Source organism: Crocodylus siamensis, chromosome 9 (genome assembly GCF_052110815.1).
Source record: "Crocodylus siamensis isolate JL-2025a chromosome 9, ASM5211081v1, whole genome shotgun sequence".
In the NCBI taxonomy this organism is placed as follows: domain Eukaryota; kingdom Metazoa; phylum Chordata; order Crocodylia; family Crocodylidae; genus Crocodylus; species Crocodylus siamensis.
Window position 1 is genome coordinate 43,515,502 of NC_143403.1, and position 18,531 is coordinate 43,534,032.

An 18,531-nucleotide genomic window follows, 5' to 3' on the forward strand; every position below is an offset into this window, starting at 1 on the left:
GGACTGGGCAGGGATGGTGCAGCCCCCCCGGGGCCAATCTTGGTGCCCAGCTGAGGTGGCACAGGGCCTAATCCAGGCACCTGCAGGCACGATTCTGGTGCTCAGGATCTGATCTCGTCTGTGGATCAGTCCTGTACCACTCATATGGCCCACAGGGCCAAGAGGTTGAGGACCACTGGAATAAGCTAGATGTGAATGGAACTCCAGAAGACACATCAATGCTTCCAGTGACTGGTATAACTATTAGTGACAAGAAAACTCTGAAAAGTCAAAAGTGTTTTTTAAGTTTTACAGAGCCCAGGATAAGGCTACAGGAGGCCAGAGACTTGAAGCCCATGAAAGAGAGGATCCCCATAAACTGCTGGTATGCAGGACAACATTGCTCTGCAAGGATAGGCTCTGACCTGAGGTTTGGCCAGCTCTCCTCCACTCGGTTCCATTCTGGCTGTCTACATCACTGTTGGTCATATTATTTCTTTGCAAGGATAAAAGCCTTACAAGAGTTTGAGGTCATATGGACTTGTTAAGCAGGTTAGGGAAAGAGGCAAGGGTTGTCACCAACAGGCTCAGCGTCAGAGTTGAATCACACAATCATAGAACCGGAAGGGACCTGTACAATCATCAAGTCCAGTCCCTTGCCGTAGGCAGGAAGTATTGGGCTCAGATGAGCTCAGCAAGGTGCCTGTCCAGCCTTGTCTTGAACATCTCCAAAGAGGGTGACTGCGCCACCTCTGCTGGCAGTGCAGTTCTAGATTCTGATGACCCTTACAGAGAAGAAATGTTTCCTTATATCCAACCTGAATTTACCTTCTATTAATTTAGGCCCATTGGTCCTCCCTTGGGATGCCCTCCTGGATAGTTGCTCTCCTACTTCTTGATGCTCCCCTCTGAGGTACTTGCAGGCAGCTATCAACTCACCTCTCAGCTTTCTCTTCCACAGGCTGAACAGGCCCAGTTCCCAGAGTCTCTCCTCATAGGGCCTACCCTCCATGCCCTTAATCAAACAGGTGGCCCTTCTTTATACCCTCTTGAGTTTATCTATGTCCTTGAAGTGCAGTGCCCAGAACTGGGTACAACAGTGGCGATTCACATGCAACCCAAGAGTGCCAGTGCACCCCCTGATGGCTAAGCTTCCTGTTTAGGCAATGGGCAGGGGGGGCAGGCAGGAGCACCGATGTCCCCCCTACAAGTGCCAGCCGATCGCTGCACTCACTGCAGCCACTTTTGGGAGCAGCTGTGGCCGCTTCTGGAAGCAGCTGCAGCAATCGGCTGGTGCTTGCTCCCAGAAGTGGCCACAGCCACAGCCACAGCCACAGCCACAGCTGCTCCCCACCCCTGGGACCACAGGATCTTTGCCCTATCCTCTGGTGTGCCTATGTTTCCCCACAGCTTGGTATCATCTGCAAACTTAACCATTGCATTTTCTACCCCTTCATCCAAATCGTTAATGAATATATTGAATAGCACAGGTTCAAGCACCAATTCCTAATGGACTCCACAGGAAATGGCCCTCCAGGATGAGGCCATCCCATTGATCACCACTCTCTGGGAGTGGCCTCTGTACCATTTGTCCACCCACCTCACTGTAGACTGGTCAGTACTCTCCAATTTGTTAGAGAGAATCCCATGGGAGACAGTAGTCAAAGGCTTTACTGAAGTCTAAGTAAATGACGTTGACCTCACGTCCCTCATCCAGATGGTTAGTGACCTGGTCGTAGAAAGACACAAGGTCCATCAGGTATGATCTGCCTTTGACAAAACTTCTGGTTGCTGTTTAGTACCCCATCCATTACCAGCTTGTAGTTGATGGCCTCCTTAACCAACTTTTCAAAGATTTTTACCCGGGACTGAGGTCAGACTGACTGGCCTGTAGTTTGCAGGGTCATCCCTCTTCCCTTTCATAAAGATGGGCACCACGTTGGCCCTCTTCCAGTCATCTGGGACCACTCTTCAAATAGCTTGGCCAATGGTGCTACTATGAGTTCAGCCAGTTTTTTCAGGACTCTTGGGTGCAGGTCATCTGGTCCAGTGGACTTGAAGATGTCCAAGCGTTGTAAAAGATCCTTCACCTGTTCTGGGCTGATTTTAGTGTAGGTTGTTACCTTCCCCTTGTTCCCTGGGCCTCTATTCAGATGAGCAGCCCCCGCTGGGTTTCAGAAATACTGACACAAAGTATGTATTCAGGAAGCTCTGCCTTTTTGTATGCGTTGACTGTGGGCTGCCCCTGAGTATTCAGTAGAGGTCCCACAGTGGAGACCAATTTTTTTCTTGTTCCATATGTATCTGTAGAAGGACTTTTTGCTGTCATTTATACTGGTTGCCAGTTTGATCTCCAGGCCTGGCTTAGCTTTCTGTGTCTCGTATCTGCAGGCCCTGGTGATATGAGTATATTCCTCCCTGGTTGCTCAGCCATTCCTCCATTGCATATATACTTCTTTTTTCTTTTTCAATAGTTCCCTAATATCACTGGTGAGTCAAGCAGGTCTCCTGGCTCTTCTCCTGCTTCTTGTATGTGTAAGGATAGGCTGTTTTTGAGCCATGAGAATTGTCTCCTTAAAGAAGCACCATCGTTCTTGCATACCCCGATGCATCCAAATGCTGGTTGCAGAGGACCTCTCCAATGAGCCTCTTGAGTTTGCCAAAATTTGCCTTCTTGAAATTCAGGACTTCTGTTCTGGTGACTAACTTTCCAGTTTTACAGTGGACGGTAAACCTTATCAGGTCATAGTCTCTGTTGCCCAGAGTACCGCCACTCCTCAGGTTGCCTATGATGTCCTCCCCTTTGGCAAGCACTAAGTCCAGAGTAGCTTTTCCCCTTGTAGGCCCTTCTACAACTTGTGTCAGAAGCAGATCATCTATTGTCACCAGAAAGTTGGCTGACCTGAAAGAGGTGGTCAAATGGTCTTCCAAGCAAATGTCTGCGTAGATGAACTCACCCATGATGATCATGTCTCTAGTGCTAGCTGCCTCTGTTAGTTCTCCTGAGAATGCTCGATCACTCAGTATGTCTTGGGAGGGAGGCCTGTAGTAGACTCTCAAGATTAGGTTTCCCTCTCCTGTTTCCCCTTGGAGCTTGACCCAGCAAGTCTCAAGGGACCCTTCCCTGCTGCCAAAGGTGACTTGCAGGGATGAATACTGCTCTTTCACATAGATGGCCACACCTCCTCCCTTCTTCCCAATCTGATTCTATGAAACCTGTAACTTTCAATATTAACTGCCCAGTCATGCATATCATCCCACGTGGTCTCCATTCCTGTGAAGCCTGTAACCTTAAATATTAACTGCCCACTCATGCATATCATTCCACCAGGTCTCCGTCAACCCAAGTCAAAGTCTTCATCAGACAAGAGTGTCAGTTTCTCCTGTTTATTTCCCATGTTTCTGGCATTCCCATAAAGGTATCTGAGCTTTCCCTTAGTCACATCAGGTTTTCTGTCAAGATGTGTCTGCTTCAAGATGCTGGAACCCATTGGGACATCTGTGGTTTGAACGCTCTCCCATGTGTCATTGTGGCTAGTGGATTCTGCTTCTGCACTGGAACCTCCCTTGCCCCAAGATATACCTAGTTTAAAGCCCTCCTCAAAAAGTCGGTGACTCTCGTGGTAAAGAGCTTCTTCCCTCTGCTTGTGAGCTGAATGCTGTCCCTTGCGTGGAGGCCACCATAGCTAAACTGCACACCAAGGTCAAGGTATCCTAAGCCCATGCAGTGACACCGTCTTCCGAGCCGTCAGTTGACTTCCTTGATACATTCCTCCCTCCAACAGCCATGGCCCCTGACTAGGAGGATTGGGGAGAAACCAAATCGTACTCCTAGGTTCTTCAGCTTTGCCGCCGTGGTCCTGTAGTCCCTCATGATCCTCTCAGGGCTGCTTCTTGCTATGTTGTTGGTTCCCGCATGGACAAGGACATGGGGTAGTGGTCAGTAGGGCAGACCAGTTTAGGTGGGCAGGATGGCAGATGGCTCCCTCTGTGCCCCACAGCAGAGTCTCCCATGACAATCACTCTGAAGTTACCATGGGCTTGTCAGCTCAAGGTTTACCGTGTTGCCTGAGCTTTGAGCAGCGCAGGTTTAAGTTTGTGTTCTGTTACATCCAGTGCTGGGACAACCGGCCTGTCCAGGGCCACGTGGGAGCCCCCCCATGCAGCTCCAGACAAGCCAACTGCCCCAGCCCCCCTGCCCTGTGTACAGCTCGAGGTGGAGGCGCCGCTGAGGACTGGGGCCGTGCTGGGCTCTTTCCGGGGGGGGGGAGGTATGTGTGTGTGTGTGCTGGGCCCTGCCACTCTCAGGGAAGGCGGGGGTGTTGGGAGTGGGGTTGCAGTCACCCAACTCCCCCTCCCAGCACTGCTGTCTGCCCTGAGTGCGGTATGATCCAGGCCCTGCCAGGGAGAGCCTGGCACAGCCCCAGCTCCAGCCCCAGCCCCAGCTTGCAGAGGCAATTTGCTCTGCCCCACATGCAGATCCAGGGGCACACGGCCCCTGTGCCCTTCCGGGGTGCACCCCCTGGGCTCCGTCTTCCCATCCCCTGGGGCCCCACTTACCTGACCACTTGCTCCTGCCTCTGTGTTGCTCCCTCCCTCACTGTGAGGCCTTGATCTGGCCCCTGCCCCTTCCCTCCCCACCTGCTGGGCTGGGGGCAGGGCTGTGCTCCCAGCCTCAGATGGACTCTGACTCCCTGGGCTTGACCAGTGGATCCATTGACTGGTGGGTGACCACTGTCTCATAGCATGGTTCTGGTACTGGATGCCACAAGCTCCACTTTCTCCACACCTAATGAGTTATTAGCGGAGGCTGATTGTCTTTGTGGCAGTCTTGTCACTACAACCCAGTTTTGCCCCAGCCACTGTCTTTTGCACAGGACAGCTTCTTTCCCAGCTGTTAAAACTTTCAGATGATCACAAACACTATGACCATTTGGCATAATAAAACATTGGATACATTTGCAACTAGCATGAAGTGAATTGGGATTGCTTTATTGTCCATGGTCCTAGCCACCATCTTGCACTCTTGCTCAGCCCTGCCGCTCTTGGGTCAGTCCCTGCTATGCCAGTGGGGCACGTGCCCTCCTGCAGCAGCCAGTCCCTGCAAGACACCAGCCTTAGCATGCTGTGAAACTTAGTTGGGTAGCTCAAGCTGCGGCCTTAGGGATCAAATGACGCTTTGATTAGAAGGTCCTTCTGGTTGCAAGGCAAGCCTCAGGCCTCGCTCAAGCACCTTCCGAGGCAGGGCGCGCTGCCCTGCAGGCACCGGTGCAGGCTGCTTTTCCCACAGTCCCGCCCTTCTTCCGTGGGGATGGCCCTGCCCCGGACTGGGGCGGGGCAGGGGGGCTTCAGGCGGCCGCCCCCGCCAGCACGCGGCCCCGGGGGAGGGGGCGGGGCGGGGCGGACCTGCGGCTGCTCGGGCCTGACGTGGCAGAGCCGCGGGCTGGAGCCGAGCGCCCGCGTCCGGCCCGATGCGGCGCCTCGTGCTGCTGCGGCTGCTGGTGTTGGCGGCGCCCGCGCGCGCCCCCCGGCCCGACCCGCAGCGGCTGCAGGGCCTGGGCCTGGCCCGGGGCAAGGTGGAGGTAAGGCAGGGGCGAGGCACGGCCCGGAGCCGCTCCGGCACCACCCGGGGGGCCGCGGAGCTCGGCGGGCGGGGAGCGCCTCGCTGGCGCCGCCGGGGCAGAGCATCCGCCTGGGCCGGGCCCGGCCCGGCCGCCCGGAGCGCAGAGGTTGCCTCAGCTCCCAGGGCCTTGACCGGGGTCTTGCCTCCCTCCCGGCCTCGAAAGACTTCTGAAATGACCGGAGTCCCTGCGGGGTGGAGGGTGTTTGCCGGCGGTAGGGCCACGTATGGTTCTGGGCTGGCTCACGGATCTGGACTTGGTTTAACTGATTTGGTCCACAACACAAACATTAAAAAAACAAGTCTTGCCTCCCGGGCTCTGTCTTGTCCCCCTCCGGCCCCCGGGCTGCTCCGTCGTGAGTGGGGGAAGCCGGTTAGCCAGCGGCTGCCCTTCCTGCCGCTGCACCAGCCGGGGGAGATGGGGGGGCTGGAGGTGAGCCCCCCGGGGCAAGTGCTGGCTGAAGGCGAAGTGCTGGGAGCCAGAAGTGGGGGAGCACTTGCTGAAGGTGGGAGTTGTCCGTTCTTGCTGGTCCATGGGAGCCTTCCCATCAGCGCCGAGCAGCAGAGCCATGCTGGCACTTCCGTGGCACTAGGATGGGGCTCGACTCCTCCTCAGAGCTCCCCTTGGCCACTGCCAGAGGTTGGTGGAGCCTGAAGACCCATGAGCGAGAGAGAGGACCCCACTCTGAGGTGGTGACTCCTCTCCCTTCCCCTGGAAAAAACCCAAACTTGGTTGGGGTGGGAAATACCCTCTGAAATCCCCTGGAACTAGTACTGGCCCTGTTTCTAGGATAACTTGACAGATGCTTTGTTACTGTGGCAATGGGGCATTCAGTTTCTCCTGAAACCAAGTAGTCCTGAAACATAGGTAGGGACAGCCCTCAACTGGGGCAGTATGCTTCATCCTCACTAGCTGAGAGAAAAGAGGGACAGCATCTCAGTGGTTACAGCACTGCCTAGAACAGGGGCTCCCAAACTGTGGTACCTGAACCCCTAGGGGTATGCAAGACATCTTTGGGGTTACATGGGAGACATTGTGTAATGGCAGATTTAATTTTTATTGTAATAAGAATGTGCATTTAAGGGGTTAAAATATAAAATATGTTGGTAGGGGTATGAGCAGCTGGTAAATCGGGAAGGGGGTACACAAGAAAAAAGGTTTGGAACCACTGGTCCAAAACAAGGACAGCAAACCTGTTGCAAAGGTGCAGCTTCGGTGTGTAGCATGTGGTAGATTAGGGAGGGGGCAGGCAGCACAGTGGCAGGGAGCAGAAAGTAGAGCAGCAGATCAGGCAGGGGGAAGGGTATTAGAGTGCCACTCAGGGAGGGCACGGGGTGTAATTTGTGGCGAGCCTGCCTATAAGTTTGGCCCTGACTGGTCTAGGATATGGGAGGCTGGATTCAACTAGCTGCTCTGTCCCTGTCTGGGCAAATAACTAAGCTTCTATGTAATTCTGTGCCCATCTGTTCCAATGGGAGGCTAAATCTGCCCTGCCAGGGGTAGGAGAAAAAATTACAATGAGGAGCATGAGGGGCTTGGATCTCATGACAGTACGGGCCAGAGAATAAGGACTCTAGAAGGAAAGTGGGTCTGGGCTAGGTCAGGCTTTATATGCTGGGGATGGAGTTGGGCCTGGGGTGGCTCTGACTATATGCTCTCCTCTTCTTCAGACTTGCGGAGGATGACGGCTGAACCGCATGAAAGAGGTAAGCACTGCCATGCCAGGGCATAGAACAACTGAATTCACCTTGGCTTTATGCATTGTGTGGGTGGAACAAGCCTGCCTTTTGGTCTTCTATCACTCTTACCTCCTCCAAGGCCCTCCCCAGCTCCTGTCCTGTGTGTTCTGGGATCATATGCCACTGTGGAGCTGTTGGGATGCTTCCCCAACATCTGTCCCAGGGAACAGATCTCCAGCACAAGGCACATCTATTTCACTGGTTTCACTAATGTAAAGGTAGTTCTGCTAGGAGTTATGAGGTAAGTATCTTCCTGCTTTCTTGGGGGAGTGTCTTGTTACCATCTGCTTTTGTTTGAAGAGAAAGGAGTTCTTCCAGCTTCTCCTTTTTCCCCTTCCCCCTCCATGGCATTCATGCTTTCTGCTTCTTTTAGGTGAAGGCCTTTGTCACCGAGGACATCCCTCTGTAGTATCCTTTCCCTGCTCCAGAAGTCACTTTCAGGCTTGTTTCCAGCCTTGGTTGCTGTGAGCACGTACACCTGTCATCTGAGTCTGCAGGCTGCCTAGACTGGGAGCTTAGCAAGTGGGAGCCATCCTATGTCTTTTGGTTGGGTGTTGGTACCAGAGCCTGATGATTTGCTACTCATCCTCCCAGGGTAGTGTTGTGGGCTGTAGCAGCAGCCACTGGGTCTGGTGTCCATAGCTGGGGTTAGGACTTCAAGTTCCCCCTCCTCCCCAGATATAGTGTGAAGTTACCTTTGCTAACAGGAAGGAAGCAATAAGTTCTGTACCCCAAACTGTCTCCAAGCCCTTCTGGTGTGAAGCACAGCCTCTAAGTTCCCCTGGTTGGTGGTTCCTGCAAACAACAGGCAGGGGGCTCCCCTACACCCAGAAGCTTCCTGTGTCAAGGGAGGGGCAGGCCCTGTACCTCACTTTTCCAGGATCCTTAACAGTGCCTTCCAGCCACAACCTGGTGATGAAGCATCTCCCTGGAGCCGACCCTGAACTGGTGCTCCTCAACGTCAGATATGAGGAACTAGAGGTAAGAGCTGACTGGGTGTCTGGTGTTCCTGCGTATTCCAGCACCAGATGACACCTTTGCTGAAGGCAGTACCAGCCTGTATTCCACGTTAGCTCCACAAGTCATCAGGGATCTACAGTGGTGGCTCTTGCATGGAGCTGTCAGTACTGGCATTTAGTTAAGATACTTTACAGACTCCCCAGACACCTGCCCATCTTGTGGTCAGAGGGAGACCTTGGGACAAGCTGACCTTGAGTGTGCTAGGCTGCAGCCCCTCTACCAGCTCCTCAGGAACCTTCCATGAAAGTTCTGGCTGCATTTTTCCCACACCTGTTATTTTATGCACACCACATACATAGATCTACCAAGTGCCAAAAACACCTGCAGCCTCTATTTGGAAGATGTTGGCCAGGGGCAGATGGCAGGGGAGCAACAAGGGCCTGATGCTTGTGGCATCGCAGCCCAGGCCCCTTCCCTGCCACCCATGCTGAGGCGTGTTTGATGAGGAGGTCCTAGGACAGGATTCAGCAACCCTTGGCATGCATGCCAAAGTTTGGCATGCAAAGGCATTTTACACAGCACATGTGTCTCAATGCCGATGGTAGGAAAAGGGCTGGGGCTGCGCTGCCACAAGGATCGGACCCCTTGCGGCTCCACGACTGTCCACCCAGAGGGGCGCACATACCCACCACTGGCAATGAGCTAGGCCAGGGCTCTGCAGACCCTGGTGCAGCTGCTTGCAGCTTCCCTGCTGCCTGCTGTGAACAGCCCAGGCTCTATGGCAGTTGGCAGGGGCCTGCCCGAAGTTCAGGCCAGCTGTGGCAGGCCGCCAGGAGGCTGCAAGCAGCTGCAGTGGGGTCTACTCATTGCTTGTGATGGATGCACACATGCCTCTGGGTGGAGAGCAGGAAAGGGGTTGAGGTTGTACTGCCACAAGAAGCATCAGGTTCCTTGTGGCTTACTTGCCATCCACACCAGTTGTTCATGTATCCACCAACAGCAACAAGCCTGGCCAGAACTCTGCAAACCCTGGTGCAGCTTGCTTGCTGCCATGGAGCCTGGGCTGCATACATCAGGTAGCAGGGAGCCTGCAGGCAGCTTCCTGGCCTGGTTTGTTGCCAGTGGTGGGTGCATTTATGTCTGCTGTCTGCCCCGAGGGGGAGGAGCCAAAGTCCTGATCCTTGTGACAACACAGCACTGGCCGTTTGCCCACTGTCCACCCTGAGGCATGTGTGCCAAGCAAAATGCCTTCACGTGCCATGCTCTGGCATGTCTGCCAGGAGTTGCTGACCCCTGTCCTAGGACATCCTGGTCAGATACTTCCTGGCCCTGGTCAAACTTTCCATCTACCAGACCAGGAAGGAGGCCCTGGCCAAGGGGAATCACGGTGACTGGGGCTGTTTTTCACTCATTCATGCATGTCTCCATGCAGAGTTTTACTGGGAGTTGTTTGAGGGGCAGTGGACACTAGTCACCATTCTCTGCTCAGTCCCCCATTCATTCTCATTATTAACCTACAACCTGCACTCGCATGTCTGTTTTTTCATTTTTTTGCCCAGTGAAACAAATGCAAATAATAGCCTCCCTCTAATCACTGAGGGAGGCTTATGGTTTCCTGGTGTGCCTAGGCCCATTGTAGCTGCATTAAAGACATGGCTGCTTTAGGGAGTGAGGTAGGAGCATTGGATAGGGAGGAATTGCCAGCTGTTTCACTTACATTATCTCATAGCAGAGGATCCTATAGAGAGTGGTCATGAATGCTAGTTAGTCCTGGTTTCTTCAGTCCAGCCTCCCCCAGCTGGGAGTGCTATATTTAAAAGGAAAGGAGTACTCCCTATGGGAAGAATTCCTGACTAAGTTATCCCTAACCTCTCCCAGTAAGAGATGGCCTGCTCACTATGGGGATGGGCTCCTGTCCCTCCAGGAGACTGAATCACTGGCCTGATTGTGGTCATGGTGCCAGGTACTGGGATGCAGTGTCACGGGTGAGGTGTAGGATGCTATAGTACACTGTATTCCTGGTTTATTGCAGAGAATTCCCCTGAGTGACATGACCCGGGAGGAGATCAACCAGATGGTCCAGGAGCTGGGTTTCTATCGCAAGGAGTCACAAGATGCCCCAGTGCCTGAGGAATTCCGGCTTGCCCCAGCCAAGCCCCCGCTCCCCCTGCAGGCAAAAGAGGAGAACTCCAAAGTCTCACCCTCTGAAACTTCTGCAGCCAAGAATGAGAGCCCAGCTGAACCCAACAACCAGGAACACCCTGATCTCTAGAGAGCAGCAGGGTGTCTGTGGGGTCAGGTGCATAGGGTGGGCTTGCAAGAGAAAGGGTTAGGGGTGTGGCTTGGAAACTATTTGCTTCAGTCTCTAGCATGCTAGTAACTGAGCTTTTAGATGTCTGTAGCAGTTTGAATCAGCAGCAATGGGTTGGCTGGGACAGGAGCAAGGGCACAGGCAGATCTGGGATAGGGTGAGGAGGACATGGGATGAGTTGGGTTGGAGAGAGAACTGTTAGCCCACACCATTGCTTGGGGTGACACAGCCTGTCCCCCCAGTGGTGCCAGCAGCAGCTTCAGTTCCTGGACAGCTATTTTATAGAGCAGTCACTCTGCATTCTGTGTGCTCGCCCACAGCTGCAGCTAAATGGAGCTGATGTGTCAGGCGCAGGGAGTGTCACTTGTGCCATGTGAGAGCATCCTCATCTCTCCCCATCCTGCTCTGCCATTGCCCTTCCTTCCCTGTAGCCTGACTGCTAAGCTCAGGGTGTTTTCTCCAGTCTCTTTGGGGACTAATTTGTCTGGAACATGATGGCCTTTGTGCTTTCCATTAGCAGGAACCCCCAAGGTGTGGGGGACCAGGTTTAGTGCTTCTATGCACAGGCAACCCCTGTCTGCAAGGGACAGAATGAAGCCCTCAGTGAAAGCTCTGGGTGCTGGGGGCAGAAGAGCTGAGTCCCAGAGGGCATGGGAGAGCTGCATGTGGGAAAGCACAACCAGGTCCCAAGGGTGCTGGAATCTGATTGCTTGTATCCAACTGGAGTAAAGTCTCTTGTCCAGTGCTGCAGCCAGTTGTCTTCTTTCTTGAGGGTTCTGGGTAGGAGTGGTTCTACCAGATCTTCCCAAAGTTTCCTTCCTGCTCCTGAGCTTGCCTGGCTCCAGGGGGTTAGCACCACTCCTGGGTGGCTGAGTCACACATGCCAGCTGGGAAGAGGGGTAAGTGGCTCAGACCTGCTGGATTTCCTGGGGCAGCAGGGGATGAGGGACTTGCAGAACCTTTTCAAATGCAACAGTTCTGCTCTGCCATACCCCTCCTTCTCTCAGGTAGACAGAGGGAGCACCAGCCTCTCCCTGCAGCAGAAAACCAGAGATAAATGGGAGCTGGTACTGGGAAGTAGGAGCTGGGCTGCTCTTTGGAATTTGTGGGCAAGGGGAAGAGACCAGTATGGTCACATGTCCTGCTGCAACGCCTGAGGGAAGGCCTGAAAGCACCTTCACCGCTCCCAAACTTGGCCAACCAGGAGAGCTCCCACTTTGGAGAGGGCAGTCTGGGAAGAAAAGCCCAGAGCTTCTAGAGTAAGACTCTGTAAATGGGGCCATTGGCTAAGCCTGAAACCAGCTCACAGCTAGGAAGCCCTACAGCCATCACGAGGTCGAACGGTCACAAACTCCTGCAAGACCGTTTCAGGCTGGACATAAGGAAGAATTTCTTTACTGTCCGAGCCCCCAAGGTCTGGAACAGTCTGCCAGCGGAGGTGGTTCAAAGCACCTACATTGAACACCTTCAAGAGTAAATTGGATGCTTATCTTGCTGGGATCCTATGACCCCAGCTGACTTCCTGCCCTTTGGGCAGGGGGCTGGACTCGATGATCTCAAGAGGTCCCTTCCTGCCCTAATGTCTATGAAATCTATGAAATCATAGCCCCTGGGCCTGGCTTCCTCACTGCTGTGATGTGCTCAGTTCCTCTCTCCTGTCTTTGGGTGGGAATCCCTTGGTGTAAGAAAAAGTTGCTTTCAGGTCAGTGGCCAGGGTTTTACCCATCTGCTCTGGGTCCTTTCAAAAGCCTGATGGGCTTTGCAGTTACTAGAATCTGCTTTGGAGAGGGCCAGGCACTACCTGGGGGGCAGAGGAGATGGGCTCAGGCAATAGATTTTGCAGTCATGCCCCAGAAAAATCACTTGACAGAGCAGTTCCCACCAGCCATAGTATGACCTCTGGGGTGCAGTATGGCAGCTGCTGCTTCACACACGGGTCTTCTGAGAGCTGCAAGGAGTATCCTGTAATCCTATGGGCAGGGTGCAAAGGGGGCCACAACTTGTCCCTATTCTTTCACCCATGGGTGAAGGGGAAGAGGCCACATCCTGGGACTGGCCCCAAGCCAAGTCACATGCATGCCAGGCCTAAGAAGCCAACTGGACCCATCTGCTCTGTGGGTTGTGTCCCCTCACAGCTGTGGTGAACTGAAACAAGACAAACACAGACATGGAGCAAAATGTGGGAAACAAAGCTTTAAGAATAAGCTCTTTGAAGGAGGACCTTCTAACCTTGTGGGCCCCCAATCCTGGGGAAGAGGGAGGCCAAGGCTCACTCTGCTGGGGTCATGACTCAGTCCAGTCCATAGCCATCCCCCATGCAGAAAGGCAATAGACAACACTATGTATCAGCACCAACCCTGGAATGTGAGGAAGACAGGACAGAGGGCATACTGCAGCTGGGCCAAGCCCTGTTCCACTCAAGAACATGGTAGGCAGTGAGACCGGTGCCAGGAGACCAAGAAGCACAGTTGAACAGTTGTCTGTAGAATTTATTGTCTGGCTGGAACCGGCACGTGTCTTCAAAGGTGTGGAAACAGTGGTGAATTGGCATGTGGTACAGAGCATAGGGGGCCCTAGAGCCAGGACACAGTGCAGGGAACAAGTGGGACAGAGAGAGGGCCATCCCAGGGGCGCTATCCAGCCCATCCCTTTTGGAAAGGGCCTGCTCCACATAAACTCAATCCCTTCCATCTTTGGCTTTGGTCCAGATCCCCTAGGGCAAAGGTGATGCTACTCTCCACAGAAGTGGCAGCCCCTGGGTGTGGGAGTGAGCAACAGGAAGGACACAAGGGTAGGTGCTGTAGCCAGATACCTTCATAACACTGGATGGAGCTTACTGATAGGGGTGCACCAATGATTTTTTGGGCTGATATTGATGGCTGATTATTAACCAGTCATATCGGCTGATACCGATCTGATTGCTGATATGCTGCCCGGCAGTTTGGAGAGCATCATCTGGCTAGTAAGTCTCTTGGGGAGTGCAGCTTGAGGCCCCCATGGTGAGGGAGGGAGTGAGGCTGGGATGGGCAATGCCCAGCCAGGGCAGGGTGTGGGACGGAGCTGGTGGCTCATCCAGGGGGTGCAGTGAGATGGCTCCTGCTGCTGCATGCACCCCCGGGGGAGGCATGTGCCTGACTGGATCTGTGCATGGGACAAGGGCAGGCTGCCCGCTTGGGACTGCAGCTGCTCCAGCCTCTGCCCTGCAGCTGCGCTCAGGTCAAGCAGAGCAGGTGGCAGTGCTGGGAGAGAGGGCTACAGGGGGAGAGGGGGAGGAAAGGGGCTAAAGCCACCCCAAAATTCACCATATCCTCCCTGCCCAGCCCAGCTGCAGGGAATAGGCTAGAGTAGCACTGGCCTTGAGTGCACAGTGGCAGCCCACCCATACCCCACACAAATCCATGGGGGCACATGCTCCTCATGCTTCCCACAGGGGTGCACATAGCGGCGGAAGCCTCCCCTCTGGATAAGCCACCGGCTCTGCTGGGCACCCATCCTGGCTGGGCACTGCCTGCCCCAGCCCCACTCCCTCTTTTACCATGGGAGCCTTGATCTACTCCTTCCCTGCCCCATGCCCCTTCCTCCCCAACAGACTTACTGGTTGGATGCTGCTCTCTGAGCTGCCAGGCTGCACTGTGTGCATACTGTGGCTGTGTGCATGCACACATTATTTATCAGTGACGTTATCAGCCACCTCAGCCAAAAAAAGCCAAATGCCAATAATGTCAATTTTCCTTTTATCGGTGCCAATACAATATGGACCGATGTATCAACGCACCTCTACTTACTGAGGGAGAGGGCACCAAGTAAAGGTTGCACTGGGCAGGGAGACTCCCTTCTGAAGTTCTAAGGACCACAACTTTGCAGGGCTGCATACAATGCACCATATCCAGAGACATCTCTGTGGGCCCTGGAGGCCAGTACTGAGAGATCCATGCACATCCAGACACCCTGGGGGTGCATGGATCCAGGTAGACAAACCCCCAGGGTCTCAGATGGTCACTCTGGGCCTTGGAAACAAATGCATCCATAGCCTGAAACAGACACACACAGTGCTTCCCCACACCCAGGGAGTGGGGCATTGTTATTGTACAAGATAGAGGCAACTCCTTTAAGATGAATAACTTAATACTATATAAAGCAGGAGGGAAGGATGAGACCCAAGCTTGCAGAAGTGAGTGCTGCCTCCTCAGCCCTCTACAGCACTATTGGCCTGGTTTGGCTTTGGGCAATCGGCCAGGCCAGGAAGCTCAGTTTCAGCCTGCCTTGAAGCAGAGAAGACAGTGGAGGGAGCTCAGGCCAAAGCTGAAGTCAATGCAGTGCTAATCCCTCAGCATCACACGGACCCTTCGTGACAGCCTCCCCACAGGGCTAGACTGCTGGGAACAAGTGAAGCCCCACTCTGCACAACTGGGTCCCTGTGAGGGGAGAGGCAGAGTATTGGGAGGGTGTCTATTAGCCGCTGCAGCTGCACAGGGCAACAGGGCAGGCTCTAGAACTCTTTCTGCTGCAAGCGTAGCTCATGGCGCCGCAGGTGATTGCAGAGAGACTGTACGTAGGTGAAGACACACTTGGGGTCAGGCTTCTTCCCCATGATCATCATATCTTCAACCTCCACAAGGGGCACACAGTCCACCAGCATCCTATGGGGAGACATGGAGGTAAGTACAGTGTGCCACAGGGGCACTCCCTTAACAAAAAGGTCAAAGCCCTTCCTGTACCACACAAACTCCCCCTCTTCTAAGACCCTGGTAGCACAGAGGTACCAGGGCTTGATCCCTTTGATTGGGCCATGGGCCTCCATCCCCCCTCTGCCGAAACCTAAGCAGTGCAGGGACACCAGTTGCCAATTCTCCCATTAAGACTCCTCCCTACAGTCCCAGTCCATTGGCACCAGACTCCAATCCCAAAACTGAGACCACACATGCCCAGCCACCTCTTCCGTCTGTTGAGATCTCACATGGCATAAGGACATCAGGCTCCAAGCCCTCTACAGAAAACCTGCTTGGTACCCAAGTTCACTGAGAATCAACACAGCTTAAGGACACCAGGCCCCAATTCCCTTTTTCAGACTCCTCTTGGTTCTCAGTTCAGGAGCACTGAGCTCCCCTCTGCTGAAACCGTGAAGAGCCTCTATACTTGGGCTGATTCCAGAGGGCTCCTTGTACAGGAACACCAAGTTCCTCCCTTTTTCAGATCCCATGTACCCCCCCCATCCAGAGACACACCAGGGCTTTGTCCTTACACAGGGGTCCTCCTCCATTCCCTCCCAGAAAGTTCATGACCTCCCTAGGTTTAGTTGGAGCAAATGCGCAAGAGTGCATCAGGCTCGGGTGATCTGGTGGCCACCGGTAAGTTTATCAGGGGTGACCACCAGGATCTGGGGGAACATTTGTTCACCAGAGCGCCTCAAGGGACAACGAGGTCAAACAGTTATAAACTACTACAAGACCGTTTCAGGCTGGACATAAGGAAGAATTTCTTTACTGTCCGAGCCCCCAAGGTCTGGAATGACTTGCCATTGCAGGTGGTTCAAACACCTACATTGAACACCTTCAAGAGTAAATTGGATGCTTATCTTGCTGGGATCCTATGACCCCAGCTGTCTTCCTGCCCTTCGGGCAGGGGCTGGACTCAATGATCTTCTGAGGTCCCTTCCAGCCCTAATGTCTATGAAATCTATGAAAGCAGATCTCTTCAGTGCAATGTCTCAGACAGCTGCTGTCTCAAGCAGCTGTGCCCTCCAGCCCATGTCCCACCACCCCCAATCCCTTTTCCCCCCCATGTGACTCATTAGCCAGAACTGTGGCCCATCTCCTCCAGCTGGGTACTGTTGCATCCAGCTATATGCTAAATGGTGACTAATTCTCTTCACAGCGTTCCTTGCCTTGTCCCTGCCACAACCTCACAGTAAGAGTCCTGCCCTAACTTGCCTGGGCTCTCTGGATGGTGCCACCTTCTCACACATACACAGAACCCCCAACCCTAGCCAGCACACAGGGATTTCCCAGGCAGGCCTTCCCCCTCTCTTTTTATGCCAGTCTTTTACACCAATGCTTCCCAAACTTATCCTCAGCATGGCCTCATTTATGACCCCATTTCCTTAGCATAGCCCCTCACTCCCAACCCACAGCTCCCCACCCCCACGTCCCCATCTGCTGATGTTGTGACCCCATTTCGGGTGACAACCCACAGTTTTGGGAACTGCTGTCTTACCATATTCCACCTCCCCCAGCAACTCTCCAATTTTCCCTCATCTTCCTAGCACTGTTCTCTCTCTGTCCCTTTATGTCCCAGTGCTTCCAGTTTTGTTTGCATTATAGATTTCCCTATACCAGGGGTAGGCAAAATATGGCTTGTGGGCTGGATGCGGCCCACAGCTGCCCCTGCAGTGCTCTGCCAGCTCTTGCCAAGGGAGCTCACTGCATGCCCAACTGCTGACCCAGACCCCAACTAGTGCACACAGCTTCAGTAGGGCTGTTCCCAGTGCTGCTCTGCCCCCCTTGCCTGCCTGGAGTGGTGCAGCAGCAGGAGGACGGGCTGCCATTGGAGGAGGGGAGCAGAACACCCCCGTACCCCCAACTGGCCTCTGGAACCCAGTGCCCAGGCACACCGCCTCCCCCAGGGCAGGGCATACAGGGAGTGGATCAGCCTTGTTCAGCCCTCCTGCTACAGAACACTGCTCCCCGCCCACCCAAAGCCTCATAGGGAGTTTTGGTGAGCTGTTGCGTGGGGAGGACGCTGACCTGCCCTCAACAGATCACCAGAAATTCCTATGTGGCTCTTGGGTCCAAACAATTGCACGGCCCTGCCCCACACTCTCACAGTTCCTGCCTAAGTGGCCTAATCATAGAGCAGAGGAAGAGGGTAGCCTTCTTGAGCAAAATATGATGATGACTTTATTGTCACTGAAAGTCATGACAACACACAAAGTCATGACAACACACATTTTCGGTAATGGCAGAAATGTACAAGGAACAGCAGAGCTGGAAGAGCCAGAGCCACCAAGTACCATATTACTTGTGATATGTTTGAGCTGTATGGCTGCATTCAGTTACTCACCCTGGATGAACAAGTGCTCCCTCCTCTGCAGCTCCACCCCACCCATCCACTCACAACTGAGGGCTCTGGAAACCAAGCCTCCGGAGCAAACATGGAGAACCCTTGCAATTTCTCTATGGATGGAGGAACTATCCTTTAACACCCCAGTGTAACTTACTCCATCAGTAACTGACACAGCTGGCCTCAGAGCTGCCCACTTAACCACCTGTCCACTGGGCCTGACACTGCCTAAGCCTGAGATGCTGCCAAAAATATTCTGTGGTCCAAGTGAGAAAGTAGTGGCAAGCTAAGTGTATCCAACATTGCCCGCTGATATACATCTCCCACATCCTAATGGGGACCCTCCCTACTACTGATCACCCCCCTCATTCCCTGGAAACTTTCAGTCTTTGTTCCTGGGAGCTATCCATCATTCAGTAAACTGCAGCTGGTGAAGTCGATAGTGCAGAGGCCTATAGCTAATCACCCCACTAAACAGCAGTCAGCGAGGGATCAGCTTTGGGCCATTACCAACCCAAGTGGCAGGGTGCCTGGAAAGCAGAGTCAGAGACTGCCCAGATCACTCTCACACTATAACAAAGTGACCCAAACACAATGGAACAGCTGCTGGCCAGGGAGCAAGACCCTGGACTTGCTAGACATCACCTTACCACACACTAAAACGCTTCTGGCTGGCTCTGCCCTTACTGGCAGGGCCTTACCTCCTTCCTGCTAAACAGCTGCTTCATAGGGGAAGTGCCAAAAGCTCCTGGGAATGTGATCTATCGGGGCTGCCAGCTGAAATGTTAGTACCTATTGGGGAAACAACCCCCAGTGAGGAAGTTCTGTGCATGCACAGTGGCTTTGGGCCACAGTGAAAGGA

General features: G+C 53.8%; 2 protein-coding genes across 4 annotated transcripts in view; one reads left to right on the top strand and one right to left on the bottom strand.

Annotated features, from left to right (window-relative positions):
* Positions 1–5,358: 5,358 nt before the first annotated feature.
* On the top strand, positions 5,359–11,360 carry SELENOM (selenoprotein M). The gene is made up of 5 exons (XM_090062091.1): positions 5,359–5,561; positions 7,271–7,306; positions 7,713–7,747; positions 8,242–8,320; positions 10,332–11,360. Exons 1-5 carry the CDS (start codon positions 5,451–5,453, stop codon positions 10,569–10,571), a joined length of 501 nt encoding a protein of 166 aa, XP_089918217.1. The 5' UTR covers positions 5,359–5,450; the 3' UTR covers positions 10,572–11,360.
* Positions 11,361–15,110: 3,750 nt separating this feature from the next.
* Positions 15,111–18,531, bottom strand: part of SMTN (smoothelin) — a 68,987-nt gene continuing 65,566 nt past the window's right edge. For all 3 annotated transcript variants that reach the window (XM_090062090.1, XM_090062087.1, XM_090062088.1), the window contains one exon: positions 15,111–15,250. The gene's annotated coding sequence lies outside the window, so the exon portion shown is untranslated. The remainder of the gene's footprint in view (positions 15,251–18,531) is intronic.